Source organism: Otolemur garnettii, unplaced genomic scaffold, assembly GCF_000181295.1.
Source record: "Otolemur garnettii isolate 467f Iridium unplaced genomic scaffold, OtoGar3 scaffold00001, whole genome shotgun sequence".
Taxonomy (NCBI): domain Eukaryota; kingdom Metazoa; phylum Chordata; class Mammalia; order Primates; family Galagidae; genus Otolemur; species Otolemur garnettii.
In genome coordinates, this window is record NW_003852396.1 from 8,463,728 (window position 1) to 8,485,639 (window position 21,912).

The following is a 21,912-nucleotide window of genomic DNA, read 5'->3' on the forward strand; positions in this document are numbered from 1 at the left end:
GTCTCAGGCTCTGTGGCGTGCTGTGAGTGTAAGTCGGGTCCTACCGACAGCACCCCGTCTCAGGCTCTGTGGTGGCTGTGAGTGTAAGTCGGGTCCTACCGACAGCACCCTGTCTCAGGCTCTGTGGCGGGCTGTGAGTGTAAGTCGGGTCCTACCGACAACACCCCGTCTTAGGCTCTGTGGCGGCTGTGAGTGTAAGTCAGGTCCTACCGACAACACCCTGTCTTAGGCTCTGTGGCAGCTGTGAGTGTAAGTCGGGTCCTACCGACAACACCCTGTCTTAGGCTCTGTGGTGGCTGTGAGTGTAAGTTGGGTCCTACCGACAGCACCCCGTCCTAGGCTCTGTGGCGTGCTGTGAGTGTAAGTCGGGTGCTCCAGATCTGATCTACTGACATTCAGGTGCTGTTACTGTGAACGTCTGTGCTTGCACTTTTCATATTTATCCTGTCTCATTTCTCTAATCATAGTTAAAGTTTTACTTCTATTTGTCACCCCTAAAGCACCTATCTCAGGATCTCACAGTGCAGTGGGGGTCAGTACTTGAAAGTGAGGTGTCCTCCCTGATGGTGGGGCTCACGTCTTCCTTCACGTTTGTATCCTGCCTCCATCTTGTTTAATGGGCCCCTGCCTAGGACTCAGGTTAGTTCAGTGCAACAAACATGCTCAGTCTGAGGGTAGAAAAAAGGAGATGACAGACACACCATCCTGGACGGGTGCAGTGCAGCTGGGCGCAGCGAGGGGAGGGACAGACAGAGGTAGATTAAAGAGCAGCCGACCTGCAAGCCGCTGTCTGCACGGAAGCAAATGGAGGAAGAAAATCATCCCTGCCTTTGGTTATGTCAATTTAGTTACTCCTAACTCACAGTGATCAGTAACAATAACTGTGCCACCTGAGTGAGGTAAGTGTATCTCAAGTTGGAGAGGACAACAATGCCTCTGATTACATGAGTGCTAAATTAGTAAGACATGATAGAGCCAAACATTTCCCATCTCTTTAACTTCATGTTCCAGCGCCATGATCATACTCAAAACCTTAAAGCTCTTTTCTGGGACATCCCCTAGGAGCAAAAGAGAAGAGCTATGGCTCAGAGGACACTTATTTCACGCAGGGGTTGGGGAGAACACATTGGCTTCTCACAACTCCTGTACTAGGTGTCATCCTCAGCTTACAGACGAGACACCAGACTGAGGCGACATAGTCAAACATCCAGTTAGTGAAAGGAGGAAATGGATTCAAAACTAGGTATTTATGACTTTAAAGTCCATGCCCTTAACCATCACTCTACACTCCTGGAAGTTTCATATATTGTTATAAAGATTCACAAAGATAAAATAAATGAACAAGAGGGCATAGCACAAAAAAGTGCAAACTGTGGCTGAAGATGTATCAAAAAATGGTGTAGAAAGAAGCAAAATGCTTTCAACATATTTATAAAATTATAAATCCACCCTCTGGGGCACAAAAATCATTAATACAGTAATTAGAGGCTAGAAACATTTTCAACCAATTTACTATTGGTAAACTCACAAGGAGCTGGAGACAAACTTAAAAATTCATATTTCTATTGCCAAGTAAGGAAATTATACACAATTAGATGAAAACAACTTAGCAAACATACAGATTTGAAAAAATTATGCTGCTTTGAAATGTGTACAGAGTTTTAAAATCTTCCTCACACATAAAAAATAAGCTCAATCTCTGAAGCTCTGATCAATGGCATTAAGTTGCATAAAGATGGCAAAACCACTATGCAAAAATTATTTTCTTTGTTTAAAACTCATTGCTTATACATGTGAAGTTTGTATCTGTGGCAATAAAGTCACAAAACTCATGGCTGAAATAGTCATTTTTGCCAGTTCATCTGTAGCCATTATAATATCTAGACAGTAAGAGCTCGGAATTTCAACCTTTCTCAAAAATGCTTCATTTCCCCATTTTTCTTCTCTTACTATCAACACAAAGGCAATACTGAAATTATACAGGTTTTCTCTGAAAAGAACTTTAGATTGGAACTAAACATCTGAGCTTCTCTGAAACTATTTCTCCCTCATCTCCAGACTGTGGGAAGGGTAGAGGGAAGGCTGATTTCTCATAAAATCATTAGATGCTCAAAAAATGTATGTGTAATCAAAGCAGCGAGGAGAGGAAAGGATGGCGGAGAGGGACTGCAGGACCGGGTTAAATCCCACAAACTCTGTTCTCTGGGGAACGTGCTATTCCCCTTGCATGAAGGATGAAGGACAGGCTGGGCCTAGAATCACGCAGGTAGGTGACTCTGGTGTCTGCCTGCTTCTACTCAGCCCACCCACTCCTGTGCCCACCACAGGGGCTATGCTGCAGAGCTTCTCATCCCCCTATTCTAAACTGACACCAGCCCTATTCATCCCCTATTCATCCCCACAGGGGCTGGGATCCCAAACAGACATATAATCTAATAAACCAACAGAAGATGACATGGCAAAGACACACGCAGGCCCCTTTGTCATCCCACCAATGTGACAGATTGACACAGCTGGTGGGGCTTTAGTGTCCTCAGTGAGAGGCACGTGGCCGGGGTCCCCACTCTTCACCCGTCAAGAAGTATCATTTCCATTTCATATGTGCTGTGACACTCAGAAGGGTTTGTCCCAGGTCACAGCCCCCAGTCAGCAACAGACAGAAGAACCTTGGATATGGTTGTTGTGCCTCCTAAGCAGTGTCCTTTTCATTAAAATCACACGCGAGAAAGGACACGCCCAGGGCAGTCACGGACAGTCATCTGACAAAGAAGGCCTATCTCTGTAACTTTATGATGTTCTCCTCCCCAGGATGGAGAGGTACTCTGGCTTAGAAAACAAAAGGCTGAAAATAAAAACATTTCAATGATGTACATATCAACCCACAAACGTTCCAAAGGGCTTCCCCAGTACCCTCCATACTGTACAGGGCTGAACTGAGGCTGCAACTTCCCTCCAGCCCTCACTCTGCAGCCTGGAGCCTCACCATAAGACATTTGCCTCAGGCATCTATTCCCACTCCCCAAGTCTCACTCAGATGGTGACTGTAGCTGCTCCCCCTCACAGCAGAGACACATACAAACAATAAATGAGCATTAGAAAATGATTCCAAAATGATCACCTTCCACACGGTCTGCAGGTCTCCCTGGGTGCAGGAGCCTGCACAGTGCTGCTGCTTTCTCAAGGCCAAGTGGAACTGCTACAGAACTGGGGGAACCCTGGCTCGTTCTCCCCTTGCTTGGGTCACGTCCTACCATCCTCTAAATGGTATAGCTATAGCCCTTATTTTTTAAGAAGTCTAGTTTTCTCTTTGCCCCTTTGGAATATGAGAATCCTATCTGACCCTAAATTTTGCATCTCAGCTGAGACCCAGCAACCAAAGGTCAAGAGGAAATGACCTTGCTCATTCAGACAATATATCTTAATAGGATATCTGTGAGTTACTTTTGTGAATTATTGCGCATTCTGGACTAATTTTTAAAGGAAGAATAAAGCTGTGCACCTATGAAAAGAAAGCAAAAAAGAGGTAAAAACGTTCACAACAGCATCTTAGCGGTCACACAGCATTCCACCGAACAGACGTGCTTTAAGTTGGATTTCTTTTGTTGGACTCTGGGCTGTTTTAAGTGTATTAGTATTTCCAACAACATCCGGACAAGCATCCTCAAACATAAGTCTTCAGGCACCTAAATGATTTCCTTAAGGTAAATGTCTAGAAGTAGAATTGTGGAACCAAAGGGAAGGTGCATATTGCGGATTCCCTCCAGAAATGCCGCCCATCTTGCTCTCTGACTAGCCACTTAGAAATCATTTTTAGCTGACCTTACTCCCTGATGAGCCTCTGGATCTCCCTGGACAGCTTGTTTGTTTTGCTTTGATTCCTTTTTCAACTATGCCTTTGTGACCAGCAGGGCCCGCTAGCTAGTCTCACCTCTCGGCAGCAGCGGTGGCCGCGGCGTTCATGGCGAAGTGGCGAATGGTGCTTTCCTCCAGATACTTCTGCTCCCACTTGGTCATGTCGGCCTCCAGAGCCAGGATCCGCTCCTCCTTCTCCCTCACCAGCTCCATGAGGGCCGGGGCATTGTACTCTGGCATGCTGGCTGCCTGGCCATTTCCATGTTTCTAGGGGAGCAGGAACACCATGTAGTAGCATTTTGATGCTCAGAACCACACCCACCCTGTCGCACGGCTCCCCAGATCCCGAGCCACTCACACACCATCCTCATACCCTTGCTCCCTCTCTGCAAGGTGGGCAGCCTAAACTCAGAGGTGCTAATGCCATACTACCTCACCTCCAAATTCCTCTATCACATTTAATTCTCACGGAGCTCTGAGAAACACTTTCACAGATGAGAAACTAAGTTCTTGAGAGGTTAAATTAACGGGTCGATGTCTGTCAGCTCACCAGCAGTAGGGTCGGGGTCCCAACCCGGGTCTGCCTCACTCTAGGGCTCAAGGTGTTTGCATGACAAGTGGCTTGTCCAATGTCTTGCAGTAAATTTACAATAAAAGCAAGAACAGGAATTAAGCCTTGGTTCCTGATCTGGGACACTGTCTCCAGAATTCAGGGATATGATTCTAGTTCTTTCCCCTGATACTGGGGGTTAAGAATAGGGGCAAAAGAAGTGGGACATGTCTTGACTTGTATGTTCCCCAGCTGGGAGGCTTGGAAAGTTGGTATTAACACACACCCCACTCTGGCCAAGAAGGAAAGTCAAATTTAATAATGCCTATGAAAGGAGAAGACCTCTAACACAAGACAAGTTCATTTCTTTTACCCTGTTCATCAGTAACGGGAAAAAAAAAAACAAAAACAAAATGCAGTTGTTAGCTGGACGGCTCACAAACTGAGGCTATTCCACACTTCCCTTTAACTCAGGAACGCTACTTCCTCTAAGAGAGCTCAGTGTAGAGCACAGTGGAGTTTTGAGGAGATTCTGACTGCAGACCAGCCGCAGAGATGGGTCATGCTGGGGCATCAGGGCTGAGGCCTGGCTCCTACACACCTGGGGGGGGGGGATGTCTTCATCCCAGCTATTCTATACTCCTTAAACACACATCCCCACATGTTTTCCAGTGATTGCAAATTTAAAATGCAGAGCTGGGTGGAAGATGACAAGTATGTCAGCACTATACCCAGAACCACATAAAGCCCTAGATTAAGAAAAGGATTGAGGAATTACCCAGAACAACAGTTGGGCATCTGAGCTACACCAGTGGAATCTAATCTACCAGAGAGAAGAGAACAGCGGGCCTTTTATAAACCATATGTTTCTATTCAATTTTTTAAGGGTACAAATATAAATTATTCTAGGAAGTGGAAGCTTGCCAGTGACCAACATTTAAATAAGAATAGTGTCAAGCACATCCCTGTCCTCACCTGACCTATTCAGGAAGCCAATGACCCCATCTGGCCAGGCACCCAGGCTGAAGCAGGAGGACAAATGAACCTGTCCACTGAGATGAGAAGCTCCCCTATTTTTAGAAACTTTCCAAGAAAAAGCTCCCACGGCCTCACTAAGCTGCCATCTATGCCTGTCAGTTTCTATCTAAATCCCTTCTGTTACCATCTCAGCTGGCTCATTTTTACAGAATCTTCTTGACCTCAAATGAGATCATGACAACTCTTCACAGCCCCCCTCCCAATTCAGGTCATTCAGCATTATTTAAACAAATGCATGAATGTCAGTGTTCAAGGGTACAGAGACAGCATGAAGGGAAGTGTGCTAGCCAGATAAAACAGATTGGGGGCAAGTAGGCCAGCTCCTGCCACCCCTCAGCTAGCGGGTCGCCCAGTATTTACCAAGCATGAACCATGTGCCAAGGATGCAGCAGTGAGCAACCCAGATGAAACGTCTGCCCCCGGTGTGTTCGCCTGGGAGAAATGTCCTACTTAGCTACGTTGCTAGCCCTTAAACTTCCCTGTCCCTCCTGTTTCTTTTCAAGAACCTTCTCTTTTCTATGTTATAGAACTACTGTGGAAGACAGACATGAAAATTCCTTTGTGCTCTTTGAAAGAAGAGGAACTTGTGAGCTCTTAATGTAAATTCTCCTCCCTCTTTATCCTTATTGCTTTCACTTCTCTCTCAGTTTCTATGATGCTGAAGTTCTATTTCACCTCCCAGGGAAGAGATTATTTGGAGAGTTTGTCATAACAGGAATTATTCACTGAGAGCTTCTCTTTTCTGCTAACTTCTCTGGTCCTGACCTTTCTTTTTCCGCACCCCCTCCTTATCAGCACACTTCTTTCAACATTTTTTTCCCAGTGGGTCTGGAATAGTTGGGGTAAGGGAAGAATTTGGGAGTGGCTACCAAGAATGCCCTAAGCCAGTGGTTCTCAACCTGTGGGTCGTGACCCCTTTTTAACAATGAAAATATATCCTGCATATCAGATATTTACATTACAATTCATAACAGTAGCAAAATTACAGTTATGAAGTAGCAACGAAAATAATTTTATGGTTGGGGGTCACCACAACATGAGGAACTGTATTAAAGGGTCGCAGCATTAAGAAGGTTGAGAACCACTGCACTAAGCCTTCCAATGACTCTGTGGGTAAATGACAAGAATAAGAACAGCAGAGAGAGCTACTCTTTCTTAATCCATTGGTAAGTGCAAGGCATCTGATAAGCTCTTTGTATAGACCTTCTTGATTGCAGTTACAAGTATAAAGTAATATAATTTATCTGCCTCACTTTATAGACAAGTGGAAGCTCAGAAAGATTACTTACCTGCAGCTGCTTTTCTAGTAGGAGGAGGCAGGAGCCTGGAAGGTCTAACCCTAGAGCCCATGCTCTAAATCATACACGACTCCACGCCACTCTCCTCATCCCAGGGTTCCTTCCGGACAGGTCCACAGCACCTCACCCAGGGACTCTGTTATTAGAGGGGCTAAATGGGGAAACTCAGCTTGTCTGGCCTCAGTCCAGGGGCAGAGCCTTTGTGTGGGGTGATTCAATAAGTTCTCTTAGCTGCTCTTTCAAATCTCTTCAGAATAATACCCTACGGAAGCGATGGGGCAGAGTGGTTGGTCTTACTGTTTTGTTGAGGGTAGAGATGACCAGGGGCTTTGTGACAGTGTGACCTCAGCGTCCTTTCTAAAGAGGTCAGAGAAATGCCTCTTTGACACCGGAGCACAGGAGGAGGGTAGGGCGTGGTGTGTGAAAGCCTCTCCCGAGGCTGCCCACGTCTGTGCCAAGAAGGGACAGGTAGACACACGAGCTGCTGGAGGGCGAATGAGGAGGCGTCAGAGAGGACCTGGCCACCCTTCCCCGAGAGGCCGGGTCCCTCAGGTGACTCTGTTCTAGAGTCAACTCCCAGTCATCCTTGGTGAGGCAGGCAGAGCTGCCTTCCATAGCAGCCCAAGGGCTCCAGGCGCCAGTCTGACCAGACTTTATCCTTTACGATAGCTGTCACATGGAGGTAGTAAAAACTCAAGATTTGGGGGCACATTTTTTGGTAATAACATGTTTTCCTTTTCTGATTATAAGATCATACATGCTCATTGGTACAATTAAAATAAGCAAGTATTAAAGAAAAAAATTACAGGTTGAGGGTCCCAAATACAAAAACTGAAATCCAAACACATCTTGTCTCAAGCATTTCAGATATGGGTTACTCAACCTATTTATCCTTGGGATTTTTTTCTTTTTTTTTGGTATTTATCTTTTTGATGAGTACATATAGCAACAGGAAAATGCCTTCACGTACTTCATATAGCAGGAGATGGATTAATATTCTCATTTTTCTCATGTTGAAAAAACCCCAAAGTGTCATACTATTTTTAAGGAGAGGCTACGCAGCACAGTTCTGTTTAACTCTAGAGACTGTTCCCCTCTCTTCAGTCTCATGTGAGCCACACACAGCTGGGTCTGCTATCAGCTTCCAAAGACAAATCCAAAATGCAAGCAGAGTAATTTCCCCAGAGAGCCCCAATTCTGAAATTTCTGTCCTCCAGTGGTGCACAAACATGTCATTTGTCAGCAGCCTTCATACACAGCAAGAAGGTTGTTTTCGCCAGTCTAAGGAAAAAATGTGGGTGAGTGTGCACGGGTTTGAGTGTACGTACAGGGAACTGTCCTCTATGGCAATTAAAACATTTTCCCAATAATTCTAAATTCACATTTCTTCTTCTTGATATTCTGCAAAATGGGTGATGGAGTTGAGTCTGGTTTCACAGCTCTCAAAACGGATGAGGCAAGAAGAAGTAATCTACCTGCAGGCTGCGGGTGGCCTATTAACTGGAAAAGAACGTTCTTTTTGCTCTAAGAATCGAGATGTGTCCATCTGATCAGCCAAAGACTTGTTAAGTGTCTACCATTTACCAGCACTGTACCTGGACCCAGGAAGCCCTGCCCAAAACCTGGGAAAGCTAAGATCTCAAGAACCGAGTGACAGAGAACAGCTGAAGGGTGTAACTCCAGTGCCAGTTTACGAGGCACAGGTTGTAAGTATGGGGTATCAGAAGCCCAGAGACAGACCCACCCTTCCTTATGATCTATCAAGTAAGCCCAGATGGTGGGAGGCTGGGGTGGGTTTCTTGGTTTTCTGGGCTATTGCACTAATACCTCCTTCCCCAGCCAAGTGCACACACCCACAGCGGACTGCATGGGCCTGCCCTGTGAGAGGGCTGAGCTGGCCTCTGTGCATGCCTTCAAGTGTTTTCAAGTGTTTCACCCACAACCACTATGCCCTATCCAGGAGAAAATTCCTGGGAGCCCTGCCTAGCATTTCCCTGGTATCCTAATTTAGAGCACATCTTTCATCAGCTGCAGAAAGGGCTCTGCCCATCACGCTGGCTGATGACAGACAGGCTGTCTGGAGCCAGGAGCCTTTGGCCAGTCTTCCCCCTGCTTGCTGTGGCACACATGCTCCTGGGAGAGGGTGCTTTACTCTGCACTCACAGCTAAGTTACATTACCAGCAGAGAAAGAAAGGCAGAGAGATGGGAGCTCATGACCAATATTATTCCCCAGGGATGGTCCTGAACACCTTCCTCTCCTTTACCTCTGAAACCCACTGATCATCATGCCCTGCTAATTTCACCCCCTTTTAGCTCTTGCCTCCAGTACTTCATGGGTTCCCAGGGTCAGAGCACCCGAGAGTGCACTGAAGTCTCAGTCCGGTCTCTGACTTTAATATCCACCCTCCCACAGTGCTCTGACACCACCAGTGGATTCTTTCCCATCCCTTACCAGGCATCCTCAAACTGCGGCCTGCCTAGGACATTTATCCAGCCTGCCGGGTGTTTCTGCCGCCGCTGCCTGTCCTGCTCAGCAGCTGACTCGTCCCAGGGCCTGCAGTCCAGCCCTCCAATGGTCTGAGGGACAGTGAACTGGCCCCCTGTTTAAAAAGTTTGAGGACCCCTGCCTTACACCATACTTCTCTCCAGCTTAAAAGCCTCCCAGCTGCTGTGCTCTGTAGACTACAGGAAAAAGCCCTATCTCCCAGCATTATCAAAGGCCCTCCACAAACTGGCCTTTGCCTCCTCACTGGCCTCCTCCTTGGCATCCTCCCCTGTCTGGCTGCGCCACAACCCTAGGCTTGCCGTGCTGTCACACAGCCCTCCTCCTCTGACATTCTTGCTCCTGGCTGTACAAGAAACACACCTTTCAAAATCCAGCTCAAATGGCCTCCTCTGTTGAGTGTCTAAAGCCACACTCCCCTATCTACTGCCCCAACTCAGTGACTGCTTTCTATCTGTGAGGACATCTATCACTCCACAGCAAGTGGACGGCCCAACTCCTGCACTGGTCACTGTGGAGTTAACTGAGGACAGGAGTTCCTGTTTCCCTCTATATCCTCTGCAGACCACAGTGCCTGGCCCATGTCTGCTGAATGACCATGTCTGACCCCGGCCACCTGCGCCCAGACCGCACCTGCTGGGCTCTCAGCGCATCCAGCTCCCTCTCCAGCCAGGTCCGCAGCCTGCGCTCCATCTGCTCCCGCTTCTCACATGCAGACTGCAGCTGGGTCAGCGCCTGCTGCAGCTTCTCCACCTTCTCCACGTAGGCTTGCTTCTCTCGTAGCTGTGTTGGTAAGAGGAGAAAACAGCACAGACTTTACACTCATCATTCTCAAAGTTGGCGTAGAGGTGACGCTTGGATTACTTGGGTATCCCATTTAAACTACGGGCGAATGTACCTTCCACCACGCCCCTCCTATTCCGCAGGTATGCTGGGGTGAAAAGATTTGTACAGAGGCCATCAGTTACACCTCAAATGGCTCAGATGTTTGGAACTGAAGACCCCACTGGGGCACCAGCTTTTGTTGGCCTGTACAGCTTTGAGCTCAATGCTTGGTTATAGCTTAACAATTACTGCATTTGTAGGCATTGGAAATGAGCTTAACAGAGAGTTTTAAATATCATAAAGAATATCATAATATCATAAACAATGTTAAATGAAAAACCCAGAACCAAAATGTATGTAGAACATTACCACAATTTCTGTCTGTCTGCTAGCTACCTCTTTATCCATGAATAAAAGACTGGAAGGAAATACTTAAAGCATTGACCATGTTTATCTATATGATAAAACAGCAATTTCTTGTACTCTTTATTCTTTTCTGTATATTTCAAACTTTCTCCAATAAATATAAATTTATGTATGAATGTATTATATCATGCATGCGGCCCCATTTATGTATGTTTGAATAAATACAAACATTATTATAGACATTTCTGGTGTGACTTTGTCCTTAAAATCTGAGTCCTTTATAGACGAGGAGTTGACAGCCCTGAGGAGATAGGAAGGGCATAATGAACACTCAAACAACACAAAAACTGAGGCTGAAACCATTTATGTAAATGTCACATCAGGTGTGGACTTAGAATCATGAACAACTTCAAAGTCTTACCCTCAGACTCTGTTTTCTTCCAAGTAGGAGCTTGGCCCATGTTCGTAAATCCTGGGCATATTTCTAACTGTCTGGGAATTGCCTGGTGCCAAAACTCAGGCTGAGGTATTTACTTGATCTGGGCCTGGGTGAGAAGACACCAGGTACTGTTTCCTGTCATTCTGCACCTGGTGTGCAGACGTCTTCCAGGTGACCCCATCTCGAGTTCAAGTTGGAACATGCCAGTGATTCAAGAGCTTGCTGCTGAGAGCAGCTTCTGCCTTACAGGTGGCGCTGCTGCTGCTGCAGGTTGTGCCTATTTTCTGTCCTACGGGAAGCCACTGGATAAAACAGAGACGCTTCTGACCTCTCAAGGAGGAGGCAGGAATTTTTCAGACTTTTCTATAACTACCTCAGAATTGAATTTCATCTGCCCCTTTGAGTGCTCAATTCAATTTAACAGACTTGAGGACCTACTAAGTGCAGGTTTCTATGCTTCTTAGAAATGTCATCTGACCAATATTGTGTCACACACTATTCATATACCACTTACTTCGTCCTCCACTGCATCTGGCTTTCTGAGTGTGTAGCTACCAGAACCTAAGTGCCAGAAAATGTCTGTTTTGCCCCCTGCTGGGCAGAGGGAACAGTGTGTCCCTAGTGCCTGGAACAGTGCCCAGCATCTGGCAGCCATTCAAGACTTCTTAAAATGAATGAATGAACAGTATCCCTAAGTAACTGCAAGATCCTTAAAGGCCTGAATCTGTCTCCTTTATCTTTGCATCAACCTTAGCAAGGTAGACCACTCAATGAGGGTGCCTGATAAGGTACTTAGACCTCACATCAGCCAACACTTTCAGACACTACCATGACAAGCACTGTGCTTTGTGCATAGTATCTCATTTAATCCTCCCCATAATCGTTAGAGGTGAAGCCCTGTAGTATCTCCATTTAAGAAATGAAAAAAAAATTTCAAGGTTAGGTGACTTGCTCAAGGTCACACAGATGACAGGTCAGGCAGCCAGGATTCTCCTCATTTACAGCAGTTGGGCTTTATGCCTAACCACCTAACCACCATGGTGAATTATGGCCGGCACTGAGTATCTGAACTGAATCAAAATCATTCAAAAGAAACTTTAATAAGAACAAGGGCTGATACTGGAAGCCAGACCCTCGAGACATTTTGGAAAAGCTACATTCAATCAACCATAGATTTCATATAAATGTAATGGCAAGAAAAGACCCCATAATAGTGATTATAAAGAACCTATCTTCAAGGGTCTCACACAACTCTTACTTTAATGGAAATATTAAAACTAAAAGATTTTTTAAAATCCTATTTCCCTTAGCCTCACACCTGGCGATGGAAGCTGGAGAGTGGTCTCTGTGATGACAGCAGAGGATCCTAGCCTCCCATCCTCAGGACAGACCTCCTGGCTTTAGGGACTGAGGTCACTTCTGGGGTGAACACTGTCACATTAATGAGTTCCTGCAGGTGACAAGGAAGGTGCTGTGGGCTGGTGCACCATCCTCAAGCTGACATCAATACTGCAGTCCCTACACAGGACTGGTGGGGCTCAAAAGCCTAACAGCTAAGATCTTTGTCTACTGAACAATCTTCCTCTTCAGTGGCTCTATCCTTACAGCTGATGTCTGCTAAGACGTCTGAGTTACATGGCATCAGGACATGTTTTCTGAAGGGACAACAGTCAGCTCAACAACAGCACTGCCTTCTGTGTGCTGATCACCAAATGAAGCCCTTCAGCTGGACCATCTCGGTGAAGCTTCTTTCAGTTCCCACAACTTACGGGCACCTGCTGCCACCAAGGAAGCTGGGAGGTGCCGGGCAGAGGACAGCTGTCTGCCTCTCCTCGTCTCCCCCACACCTACGGTCCCAACACCCTGGCCTGGTCCTCAGAAATGGTCATTCTAACTACTCAGTCAGGCCTACTGGGAAAGTCTACGTCACAAATCTCAAGCTAAAGGGTTGATCTCATCAGAAACTACTAAGCCCATAATGCTTGAGTGGAATCTAAACTTCCTGGATTGAGAGGGTCGCTGCACAGCTATGCCGACTTCTGGAAATTAGAGACAGATCAGCTGAACATCACCTCCCCCCACCCCCCATCAGAAGACTTTTTGCCTTTTTCTATGCATTTGAGAATCCAAAGCCACAGCACTTGAACTATTTTTTAAAGATCGTCAGTCCCTTTTCTCTGCAGGCACCAGTGGTCTCCAGTCCTTCCATGCATTTCCAGCCCTGACCGTCTGCCAACCAGTGGGCTGCAGGCTGGGCTTCAGAGAGAGGCCGAACCTCTTTGCTGATGGTGTTCACGTGTGCCACTCATGCTTCGCCTGGCTCTGGGACTGATAAACTCTGTTTTTATTCGTTTTTATTTGGGAGATTTCCCACATCCCTCCCCGTTTCAACTCCCTAGAATTGGCTCTGAATAAAGCAGCTGGGGTAGGAAAAGTGCACAGAGGCTGTCTGGGCTCTGCACCTCGCCCCCCCAACCCCCTTCCCTAGTCCCCGCTGTCAGGCCTCACCTCCTCTTCCAGCTTGATGACCCTGGCCTGGGCGTTGCTCAGAGCCTGGTCCAGGATCTCGATGTGTCTCCGATGATCCTCACTTGCGGTCCGCACTGCTGCTAACTCCATTTCTAACTTCTCCTTTTCCTTCAAAAATTCTTTGTCTAGAAGGGAGACAAGAACAAAACTACCTCTATCCAAAAGTGCTCACTCTCTGGGCTCACTGCCAGTCTACATCTGGCAAGGATTAAAAATAAAAAAAGCATGCAAATAGTAAAGAATTGAATTTCTGCTTTTGCTCCCACTTAACAATGGGGGTAGGTACAGAAAGGATTTTCTCAAAACTCACTGTTGACTGTAGATACATTCCAGAGATGAGTAGTAACAAAGAACCGGTGACCCCATGTTCTCGACACCTTACTTTTCTACAACACTGACTTTCAAGCTTTCAATCTTGTATCTATATTTCTTTCTATCTTTCTTTTTTTTTTTTTTTTTGAGACAGAGCCTCAAGCTGTCCTCCTAGGTAGAGGGCCATGGCTCTCACACATTTCACAGCAACCTACAACTCCTGGGCTCAAGCAAGTGTGTCCTGCCTAAGCCTTCCAAGTAGCTGGGACCACAGACGTCTGCCACAACACCCGGCTATTTTTTGGTTGCAGCCATCATTGTTGTTTGGTGGGCCCGGGCTGGATTCGAACCCGCCACCTTAGGTGTATGTGGCTGGCACCTTAGCTGCTTGAGCCACAGGTGCCGAGCTGTATCTATATTTCTTAATATGCTCACAACCTCCCCTGCTTCCATATTCCAAATCTGTGATATTAATATTACTACTAATATTCTCACTCATATTAAAATAATATTACTACTAATATTCCCACTCTTTGCCTAGGGCCAGACAGCAGAGGGAAGCTTCAAGCCCAGGGCGCTAGTCTCTGGCTGGGTCCTCTCCCCATTCGCCCTGACTTCACATCTTCTCAAGCCCAGGGCGCTAGTCTCTGGCTGGGTCCTCTCCCCATTCGCCCTGACTTCACATCTTCTCCTAGTCCTATTCCAGAGGGAACAGGGACACGCTTTGGATTTAGGAAAACTGCTTTTCTCTTAACAACAACGTGTTGTTGATCACTGTCTTTCTGCCTGTGGTGAGCCAAGCTGCTGTGTCCCCAGCCTCTCTATCCACCGTCCCCCACAGACTTCTCTACACTTTTGGCTTAAGCAGGCAGGGTCCACAGATGGTGCCGCAGGACCAGTATTTCTTGATGAAAACATTTTTCCATTACAAAAGCAATACATTGTCTTTCAAAAATAAATTAGAATATTTAGATATGTTACTTATACTATGCAGAAACGTGAACACACTTAATGTGTAAGAGTGAGGAACTGGTTAAACAAACTACTGTGAACTCTACAGTAGAAAAGGACGCAGCCATTAAAATCCGAGAAGATTTAGTGGCATGGAAAAAAATCTTCATTATTGAGAAAAGGTGCTTACAAAACCATATGTACACTATTTTGTGTTTATAGAAAATAAGGCATAGAATTACAACAGCAGCAGCAGTAGCAACAGGAGTTAGAAACTGTTTTCTACGTGTGCACACCATTCCAGCGCCATGCTAGTTATCTTGGCGCTCCCAGCAATTCACGCTGAAATACAGAGAACCCCAGTCTGGAAGAGACACCAGCATGTTAACAGTCGTGGCGTTCAGTCATTATTTCCTCCTAGTTCACTAATGTGACAAATACCTATCAGACACTCAACAGCACTGTGGGCTCTAAAGCAACAGAAGGAATGATGCCCTAATGAGGCAGAAAGTGTGGTTTTAAATATAGAGCGTGGAAACTAAGAAGACACGGTAAGGCTGCAGGTACCAGAGGCCATCTCACCATGTCAGAGCCAGAGGCATGCAGGAGACACCGGCATCCAGTTCTAGTCCTGGGGCTACACGGGAGAGAAGAGCGAAGCCCAGAGCAGCGAAGACACTCACTCAGGTCCCCCTCCCCCGGCTGGGGCAGAGCCAGGGCTGGAATCTAGGTCTCCTGATATTCCTCTACAACTCCTTCCCACTTGACTGCACAGCCCTCGCATTGTGGAATTATGTCGACAGGATCAGAGGACAATGGAACAGCTTCTGAACTGAAAGACTGAAGGAGCAGAGTTGTAAAGCTAAGTGGCTGTGGGCCAGGCGTGGTGGATCCCACTTGCAATCCTAGCAAAGTCAGTCAGTAAGAGTGAGATCTTGTCTCCAAAAAATAGCCCAGAGTTGTAGTGGGTGCCTATAGTCCCAGCTACCCAGGAGGCTGAGGTGAAATAATTGCTTGAGCCCAAGAGTTTGACATTGTTGTGAGCTGGGACACCATGGCACTCTACCGAGAGTGACAAAGTAAGACTCTGTCTCCCCCCACCCCCCCAAAAAGTGACTGTGCTTCTTAGAAAGCACGGCATCTCCTAGTAAAAAAATAAGGCCACCAAGGCCCCGATCCAGAACAAGCATTACTTTTGGGCTCTTTATGCCTCATTTCAGGGCAAATACCCTGTCCCTTCTCCCTTTCCCTGGCATTTGAAATGCTGCCTCTGAAACTTCCTTCCCAATCCATGGAAAAGAAGTGTACATGAGTCCTAAACAAAGGAGTTATCAGCAGCCCCCAAGGGCTGGGCACCCACCTCCACAGCCCTGAAGGGATCACAGCATTTCACTCTTTCTGTACCAAGTTACTGACGTCTGAGCACAGCCCTGTGAGTTCGTACAGCATCTCACCAGTGTGGTTATTCAGGCTGGCACAGTTCATGCTCCCTGTCCAGGAGCTATTAAACGAGCACACCCAGGGATAAGCTGCTGGATCCCAGGGCTTCCACCTCGCCAGCAACCTAAGCATAAAAGTTCTTCTCTTTGCTCTCGCCTCCTTCTGCCTTCCTTCTCTCTCTCTCCTGTCTTCCCCCTCGCTCTTCTCTACTCTCTCTCTCCTCTTCCCCGCTCTCTCCTTATCCCTCTCCCCTCTCTTCTCTCCTCCTCGGTGCGGCTCTGCAGCCTCCCTCCCCCCACCAATAAAGACCTTTCTTACAAGCAAAAAAAAAAAAAGTTCTTCTCTTTGTTGAGGACAGCCAAGTACACAATGATTTTAATAAGAAGCAATAAAATGATAGATTGAGCTCAAGAACAGAAGCCACAACCCAAATGTCTTGTGTTTTGCAAACTGACGATGATCACATTGTTCTATTGCTGAGTCACAATGACAGCTATTTAGGTAGATTTCTGAATGAACACATTCCCTTCAATACACACGGGCACACACATATGATCTCCACATTCGCTATTTCTTTGATAAGCTGTGTCATACTGAGGTTAAGGAACAGACTTGAGCATCACAAAGACCCATATTCAAATTTTACTTTCACCACTTTCCAATAATGAGGCCTGAGGCAAGGTAGTTAACTTTTCTGAAGCTCAGCTCCCTCATCTATCAAGTGGACATGGTATTATCTACATGCAATATTGTTATGATGACTCTTATTAGTGGAGATGATGCATACAAAATATAAAAGGACCTGAGTATTCAGGACTTAATGTTTTAGTCATTAATGATGCCCTGAGCCTACAAGAGTGCTGGCTCAGAAACAGTGTTGAATGAAAGAATGAGTCTCTACTGCATGCCAAGTTCAATGCCAACTGAACAATATACCACAGCTCTTGTTAGTTGTTAGGTATTCAGAATTCTTGTGATCACCTAACAGCCTATGTTATATACCTGTTCTTTTAATGTGTGAACCAACTGCTCACCCAGCAGCTACCACTCATTCATCAGGTGGCAAGTACTGACCATGGACACCCCTTCTCCTGCCTCTGCCCATCTATCTGAACCACACAGTGCACACCACAGGCCTAGGATGTGGCTACTGGAATGAGGGCTGCATTAGTTTTGGAATGTTTTACAGATCTCTTGTCCTGAGTTTGATGACTTTAGGTTTCAAGTGATAGCCACATTATTTAGTATCCCTCACACTGGCTCAATAGCCCTTGTCCACTGATAGGAAGGAGTGCTCTCACTCATAAAGTTTCTTTTTCCTTTTGCAGTTTTTGGCTGGGGCTGGGTTTGAACCCACCACCTCCGGTATATGGGGCCAGCGCCCTACTCCTTTAAGCCATGGGTGCTGCCCCTTACTCATGAAGTTTTAAAAACAGCATTTTTGACAATAGAAACAAGATTTGCTCATGTTTTTTAGATAAGTGCTGTGTTCTAGGAATGGTTACTTCCATTATTTCATTTATTCTAAGTTTACTATATGAGGTGGGCGCCATTATTACCCCTACTTTGTAGTTGAGAAAAATGACACTAAGAAAGGGTTAGCGTCAGAAGTGACGCTCCCCAGTGGGAGGGACAGACGTAGGAGACCAGATGATTCAGGGGAAGGAGACCCGAGAGTTAAGCTTTGAATGCTCTGTGATTATAAGAGACACCTGTGATATAACGTCTCGCTAACACCTTGGTGATAGGGGCATGGGACAGGGACTCGGCTCTCCTACCAGAGAGCACCAGCTTCAGTGCTTGGCAATCTCCACACCCTGTGGTGTAAAGAGCCACAGGATCACTTCCATAAGTAGCTGCAGGAGAGGTTAGTCCAGATTCGTTCTCTCACGGACTCGCTCACTCTAACTTTTTTGCTTCTCCTGCTTGGAGGGCACCTGCTTGGCACTCTTCTATGAAGACTGCTAAGATTTGCTCTCCTCCTAAAACTGTTTCTCTCCCTTCAAGACTGTTTTTCTCTCACTCTCTCCTGCTAAGACAAATTGCCCCCAGGCACCTAAGGGGAGTTGATCATGAGTGAGGTAGCACAGGGGCCCGCACTGGGACAGTTAGACAGGCCGGCCGGCGACCTGGCCTCACAGCCCCAACAACAGAAGTTGCTCTTCTCTCTGATGCGTGCTACAAACATGGCCTATGCTGCCTCTCCTGTGCAGTCACACAGCGAGGGGAACCGCAGAATGACAGAAGAGCCCCATTACCACATAGCTCACTACTGCACAGATCTAATGTGTCACAGGTCATGTCACACTTCTCAAAACTCTGCAATTACATTCACATGTGTATCCATCTACAATTCTTAATTAATTAAGCATCTCCTACATGGAGGCATCACAGAGTACTGGTTAAAGGTAGTACAGTTCTAGACTCTAACTGCCTGGGTTCATACCCAGTGTTACCACTATGGTTCTGTGACTCTGGAAGCAAACAAACTTCTTTTTTGTTTTTTTTGCCCTTGAAGTAAGTATCACAATAGCACCTACTTCAAAAGGCATACAGTAAGTATTTAATGTCGACTATGATAATACTGTAGTTACTACTGTTGCTCTAGGAAGCACGATAAATTCTGGGGATATCTGCACCTCCCCTGGTGGGAAGTCACGAGCAAAGGCTACGTGACATGATGCTCTCTCAGAAGTGTGCAGGGGTACCCTGAGAACAAAGGTGGGAGAGCTAATTCAGGCTAGGGGGCAGGCAAGAGGAGGGACATGGCAAGGAGCCCATAATACACTCCCTGACTCCCTGGAGACATGCGGACTCAGGTGTAGCAGAATCATCCCCCAAAGTCATCCTTTGGGAGATATAAGGGAGTGTTCCCTAGGTGAAAGGTCCTTTAGTTGATTATTAGCTAAGCCCTTCAGAGTGGATCTCAAGAAAGACAAGTCTCACACTGAATTTTTGGTTGGGCGCCAATGTATATACTGAGAATTCCTAGAACAGGCAAGTTGACACAGGGAATTTTTGCCCAGAACGGCCTGTTTACTCAGTGGATAGGAATTACCCTGAACTGTGTGGAGTGGGCAGGTGTTTAGCCTGATGGCTCTGGTCCCATTTACACAGAAGGATGTCTGCTCACATACTGTTTGCTCTTGAAACCACAGCGATAGCACAGGCATTACAGCCACGCTGACCTGGTTTGATTCTGGCACCTTCATTCACAGAGCAGTTCACCTTGGACATGAGACTTCACTTCTCTCAGATTCCATCTCCTCAAACCAAACTATCAAGATTGGTTTCTCAGGACTGTTGTTGAGGTTTAGAATGACTGTTGGTAACATGCCTACCACATGGTTTGGTACTTGATAGATATTTGATAAACGACAACAAAAGCTAACAGATATTCCTGGGGACTTAACATGTCCCAGCCACTGTGCCAAGAAGTCTACAACAAAACCTCATTTAATACTGACATCAGCTCCACCTGACAGTAAGGAAACAGAAGCAAAGCGAGCTCTGATACTTGCTTAAGTGAGACGGGAGTCCCACTTGTGCCCCCACCGTGCGCTACCTCCCCTTGCTTAGAGAAAGAGCAGAAGTGCACAGAAACTAGAGCTGGGCCCAATCATTCCAAGATGCTCCCCTTCCATCTTAACCCATCTCCTCTGCCAGTTTTGGGTAAGGCTCAAAGTGCACAGCCTGTTGAAACCATTTCTGTGATTACTATTTGAGCACTAAGCCTAACTGCTGCCCGAAGCAGAGGATGGTGGGCCCTAGAGACTTCTGTTATTAATTCTGAGGATGGGGCAAGTGCATGGGGTCAACCAGTGGAAGAAGCATCAGGGCACTAAGTGCTGTGCCCCACTTATGGCTGGAGCTCAAGACAATAGCAAACCTATATCACAACCTTTCTTAGGTGGGAATTAATTTCTGGGGTTTTGATGAGGTTTCTGGGGTTTTGATGAGGTTTCTGGGGTTTTTTCTGGGGTTTTGTGAGGCTTAAGTCCCACATAGCTGGGGAGATAGAGAAGTCCAAGTACTGCCACTTGACCAAGAGGTGACTAAGCCACTGGGTGCTCAGTAGGTAAAAGATGAGTGGTCCCCCAAATTTCATGTGGGGGAACCCCCCCCACATAACAGTAACAAAAGGTGGGGCCCTTAAGACGAGATTAGACCATGAGGGCTCTGTCCTCAAGAATGAATGAATGCTATTATCAAAGGAGAAGGTTAGTTATGAGGATGGGCTCTTGATAAAAGAATGAGTTCCTTCTGAATCTCTGTCTCATGGGTTCATCATGTCCACCTTCTGCCCTGCCCCATCATGCAATAATGCAGCACAAGGCCTTGGCCAAATGCTGGCATCATACTCCTGGACTTCCCAGCCTCCAGAGCCGTGAACCAAATAAACTATTTTTTTTAACTCATAGCTCATCTTCTGACAAATTTCTATAGCTCATAAGTGACCTCTTCTGTGGCATTCTATTACAGCAGCAGAAAATGGACAAAGACGGCATTCTTCTCTTTCAGCTACAACCAAGGTTGGACCCTAAACAGACTAGATTTGGAGGATTTTGATCTATCCCAGGGGGTATGTATGTACGTGTGTGTATGTACATGTGGGTGCATGCATGAGGACATAAAAATACATCAAGCTAACTTTGTTCACACTCCAAATTCCAAATGCTCCTATAATGATGCTCAACTAGCCCATTGAGGCACCTGCTTCTGGGGAGTCGGGCGTCTTCCTGGCACTTCTCAAGAAAAGGGTCTATTGCCTTGGATGCGGGAAGAGGGGTTAGTGGCAGCAAAGTTAAAGGAAGAGGAGGCAGGCACAATCCAACAAACCTTCAATGAAGAACTGATTTTAGGAGTATAGTCTCTGGAACTCTCTGAATAAAATGTACTTAGCAGACATTATCAGAGAAAAGGTCACAAGAAAAGGAGAGGCCAGGTAGAGAGGAGGGGAGACAGGTGCAGAGTCCCCAGGCCCTCTGTGCACCTTGCCTAAGCCCTTTGGCCAGCACTGAATGTTCACTGGGAGGTGTGCAGGAGGCAGGTACTTCCTAACCTGGGATTCTCCATAAAGCAGACAACTTTCGTGGTATCTGTCCAGCCAAAGGCCCATTTCTAAGAGCTCCCACTATAACCTTCCATCCACAGGGTAGGTTCCACCAAGCAGTTATGTCTGCATTTAAAAACCTTCCCATCCACCTCTACTCACCACTCCAATTAGAGAGCTGGTGGGACCTGAAGGACCACTTGACTGAAGCTAGCCCAATCAGAGTCTCTCATTGGAGAATTTGGAAGTGGGAACTGAGGAGAGGTGGTGACACTGGTATAAACAAGCAACGTATCTCAGGCTGGGCAGCCAGATTCCAGCATGCAGCTGGGAGAAACAGGAAGGCTCACTGTGGAGAGGTCAGCCTGCACCCCTCAGGGACCTCCAGTGTACCCTAGGCATATTTAACCCACAGTCCTCTGGAGAGGCCAGCCTGTACTCCCTCAGGGGGCTCCAGTGCACCCTTAGGCATATTTAACCCACAGTCCTCTTGAGAGGCCAGCCTGCACCCCCTCAGGGGGCTCCAGTGCACCCTTAGGCATATTTAACCCACAGTCCTCTGGAGAGGCCAGCCTGCACCCCCTCAGGGGGCTCCAGTGTACCCTAGGCATATTTAACCCACAGTCCTCTCGAGAGGCCAGCCTGCACCCCCTCAGGGGCCTCCAGTGCACCCTTAGGCATATTTAACCCACAGTCCTCTGGAGAGGTCAGCCTGTACCCCCTCAGGGGGCTCCAGTGCACCCTTAGGCATATTT

At 46.7% G+C, this 21,912-nt stretch overlaps 1 protein-coding gene across 1 annotated transcript in view; it reads right to left on the reverse strand.

Annotated features, from left to right (window-relative positions):
- AMOTL1 (angiomotin like 1) overlaps positions 1-21,912 on the reverse strand; it is a 102,784-nt gene that overhangs the window by 7,434 nt on the left and 73,438 nt on the right. The window contains exons 8-10 of the mRNA XM_003780808.3: positions 13,381-13,526; positions 9,876-10,025; positions 3,929-4,119 (exon numbers count right to left, since the gene is read on the reverse strand). Coding sequence (XP_003780856.1) covers positions 3,929-4,119; positions 9,876-10,025; positions 13,381-13,526 — 487 coding nt within the window. The remainder of the gene's footprint in view (positions 1-3,928; positions 4,120-9,875; positions 10,026-13,380; positions 13,527-21,912) is intronic.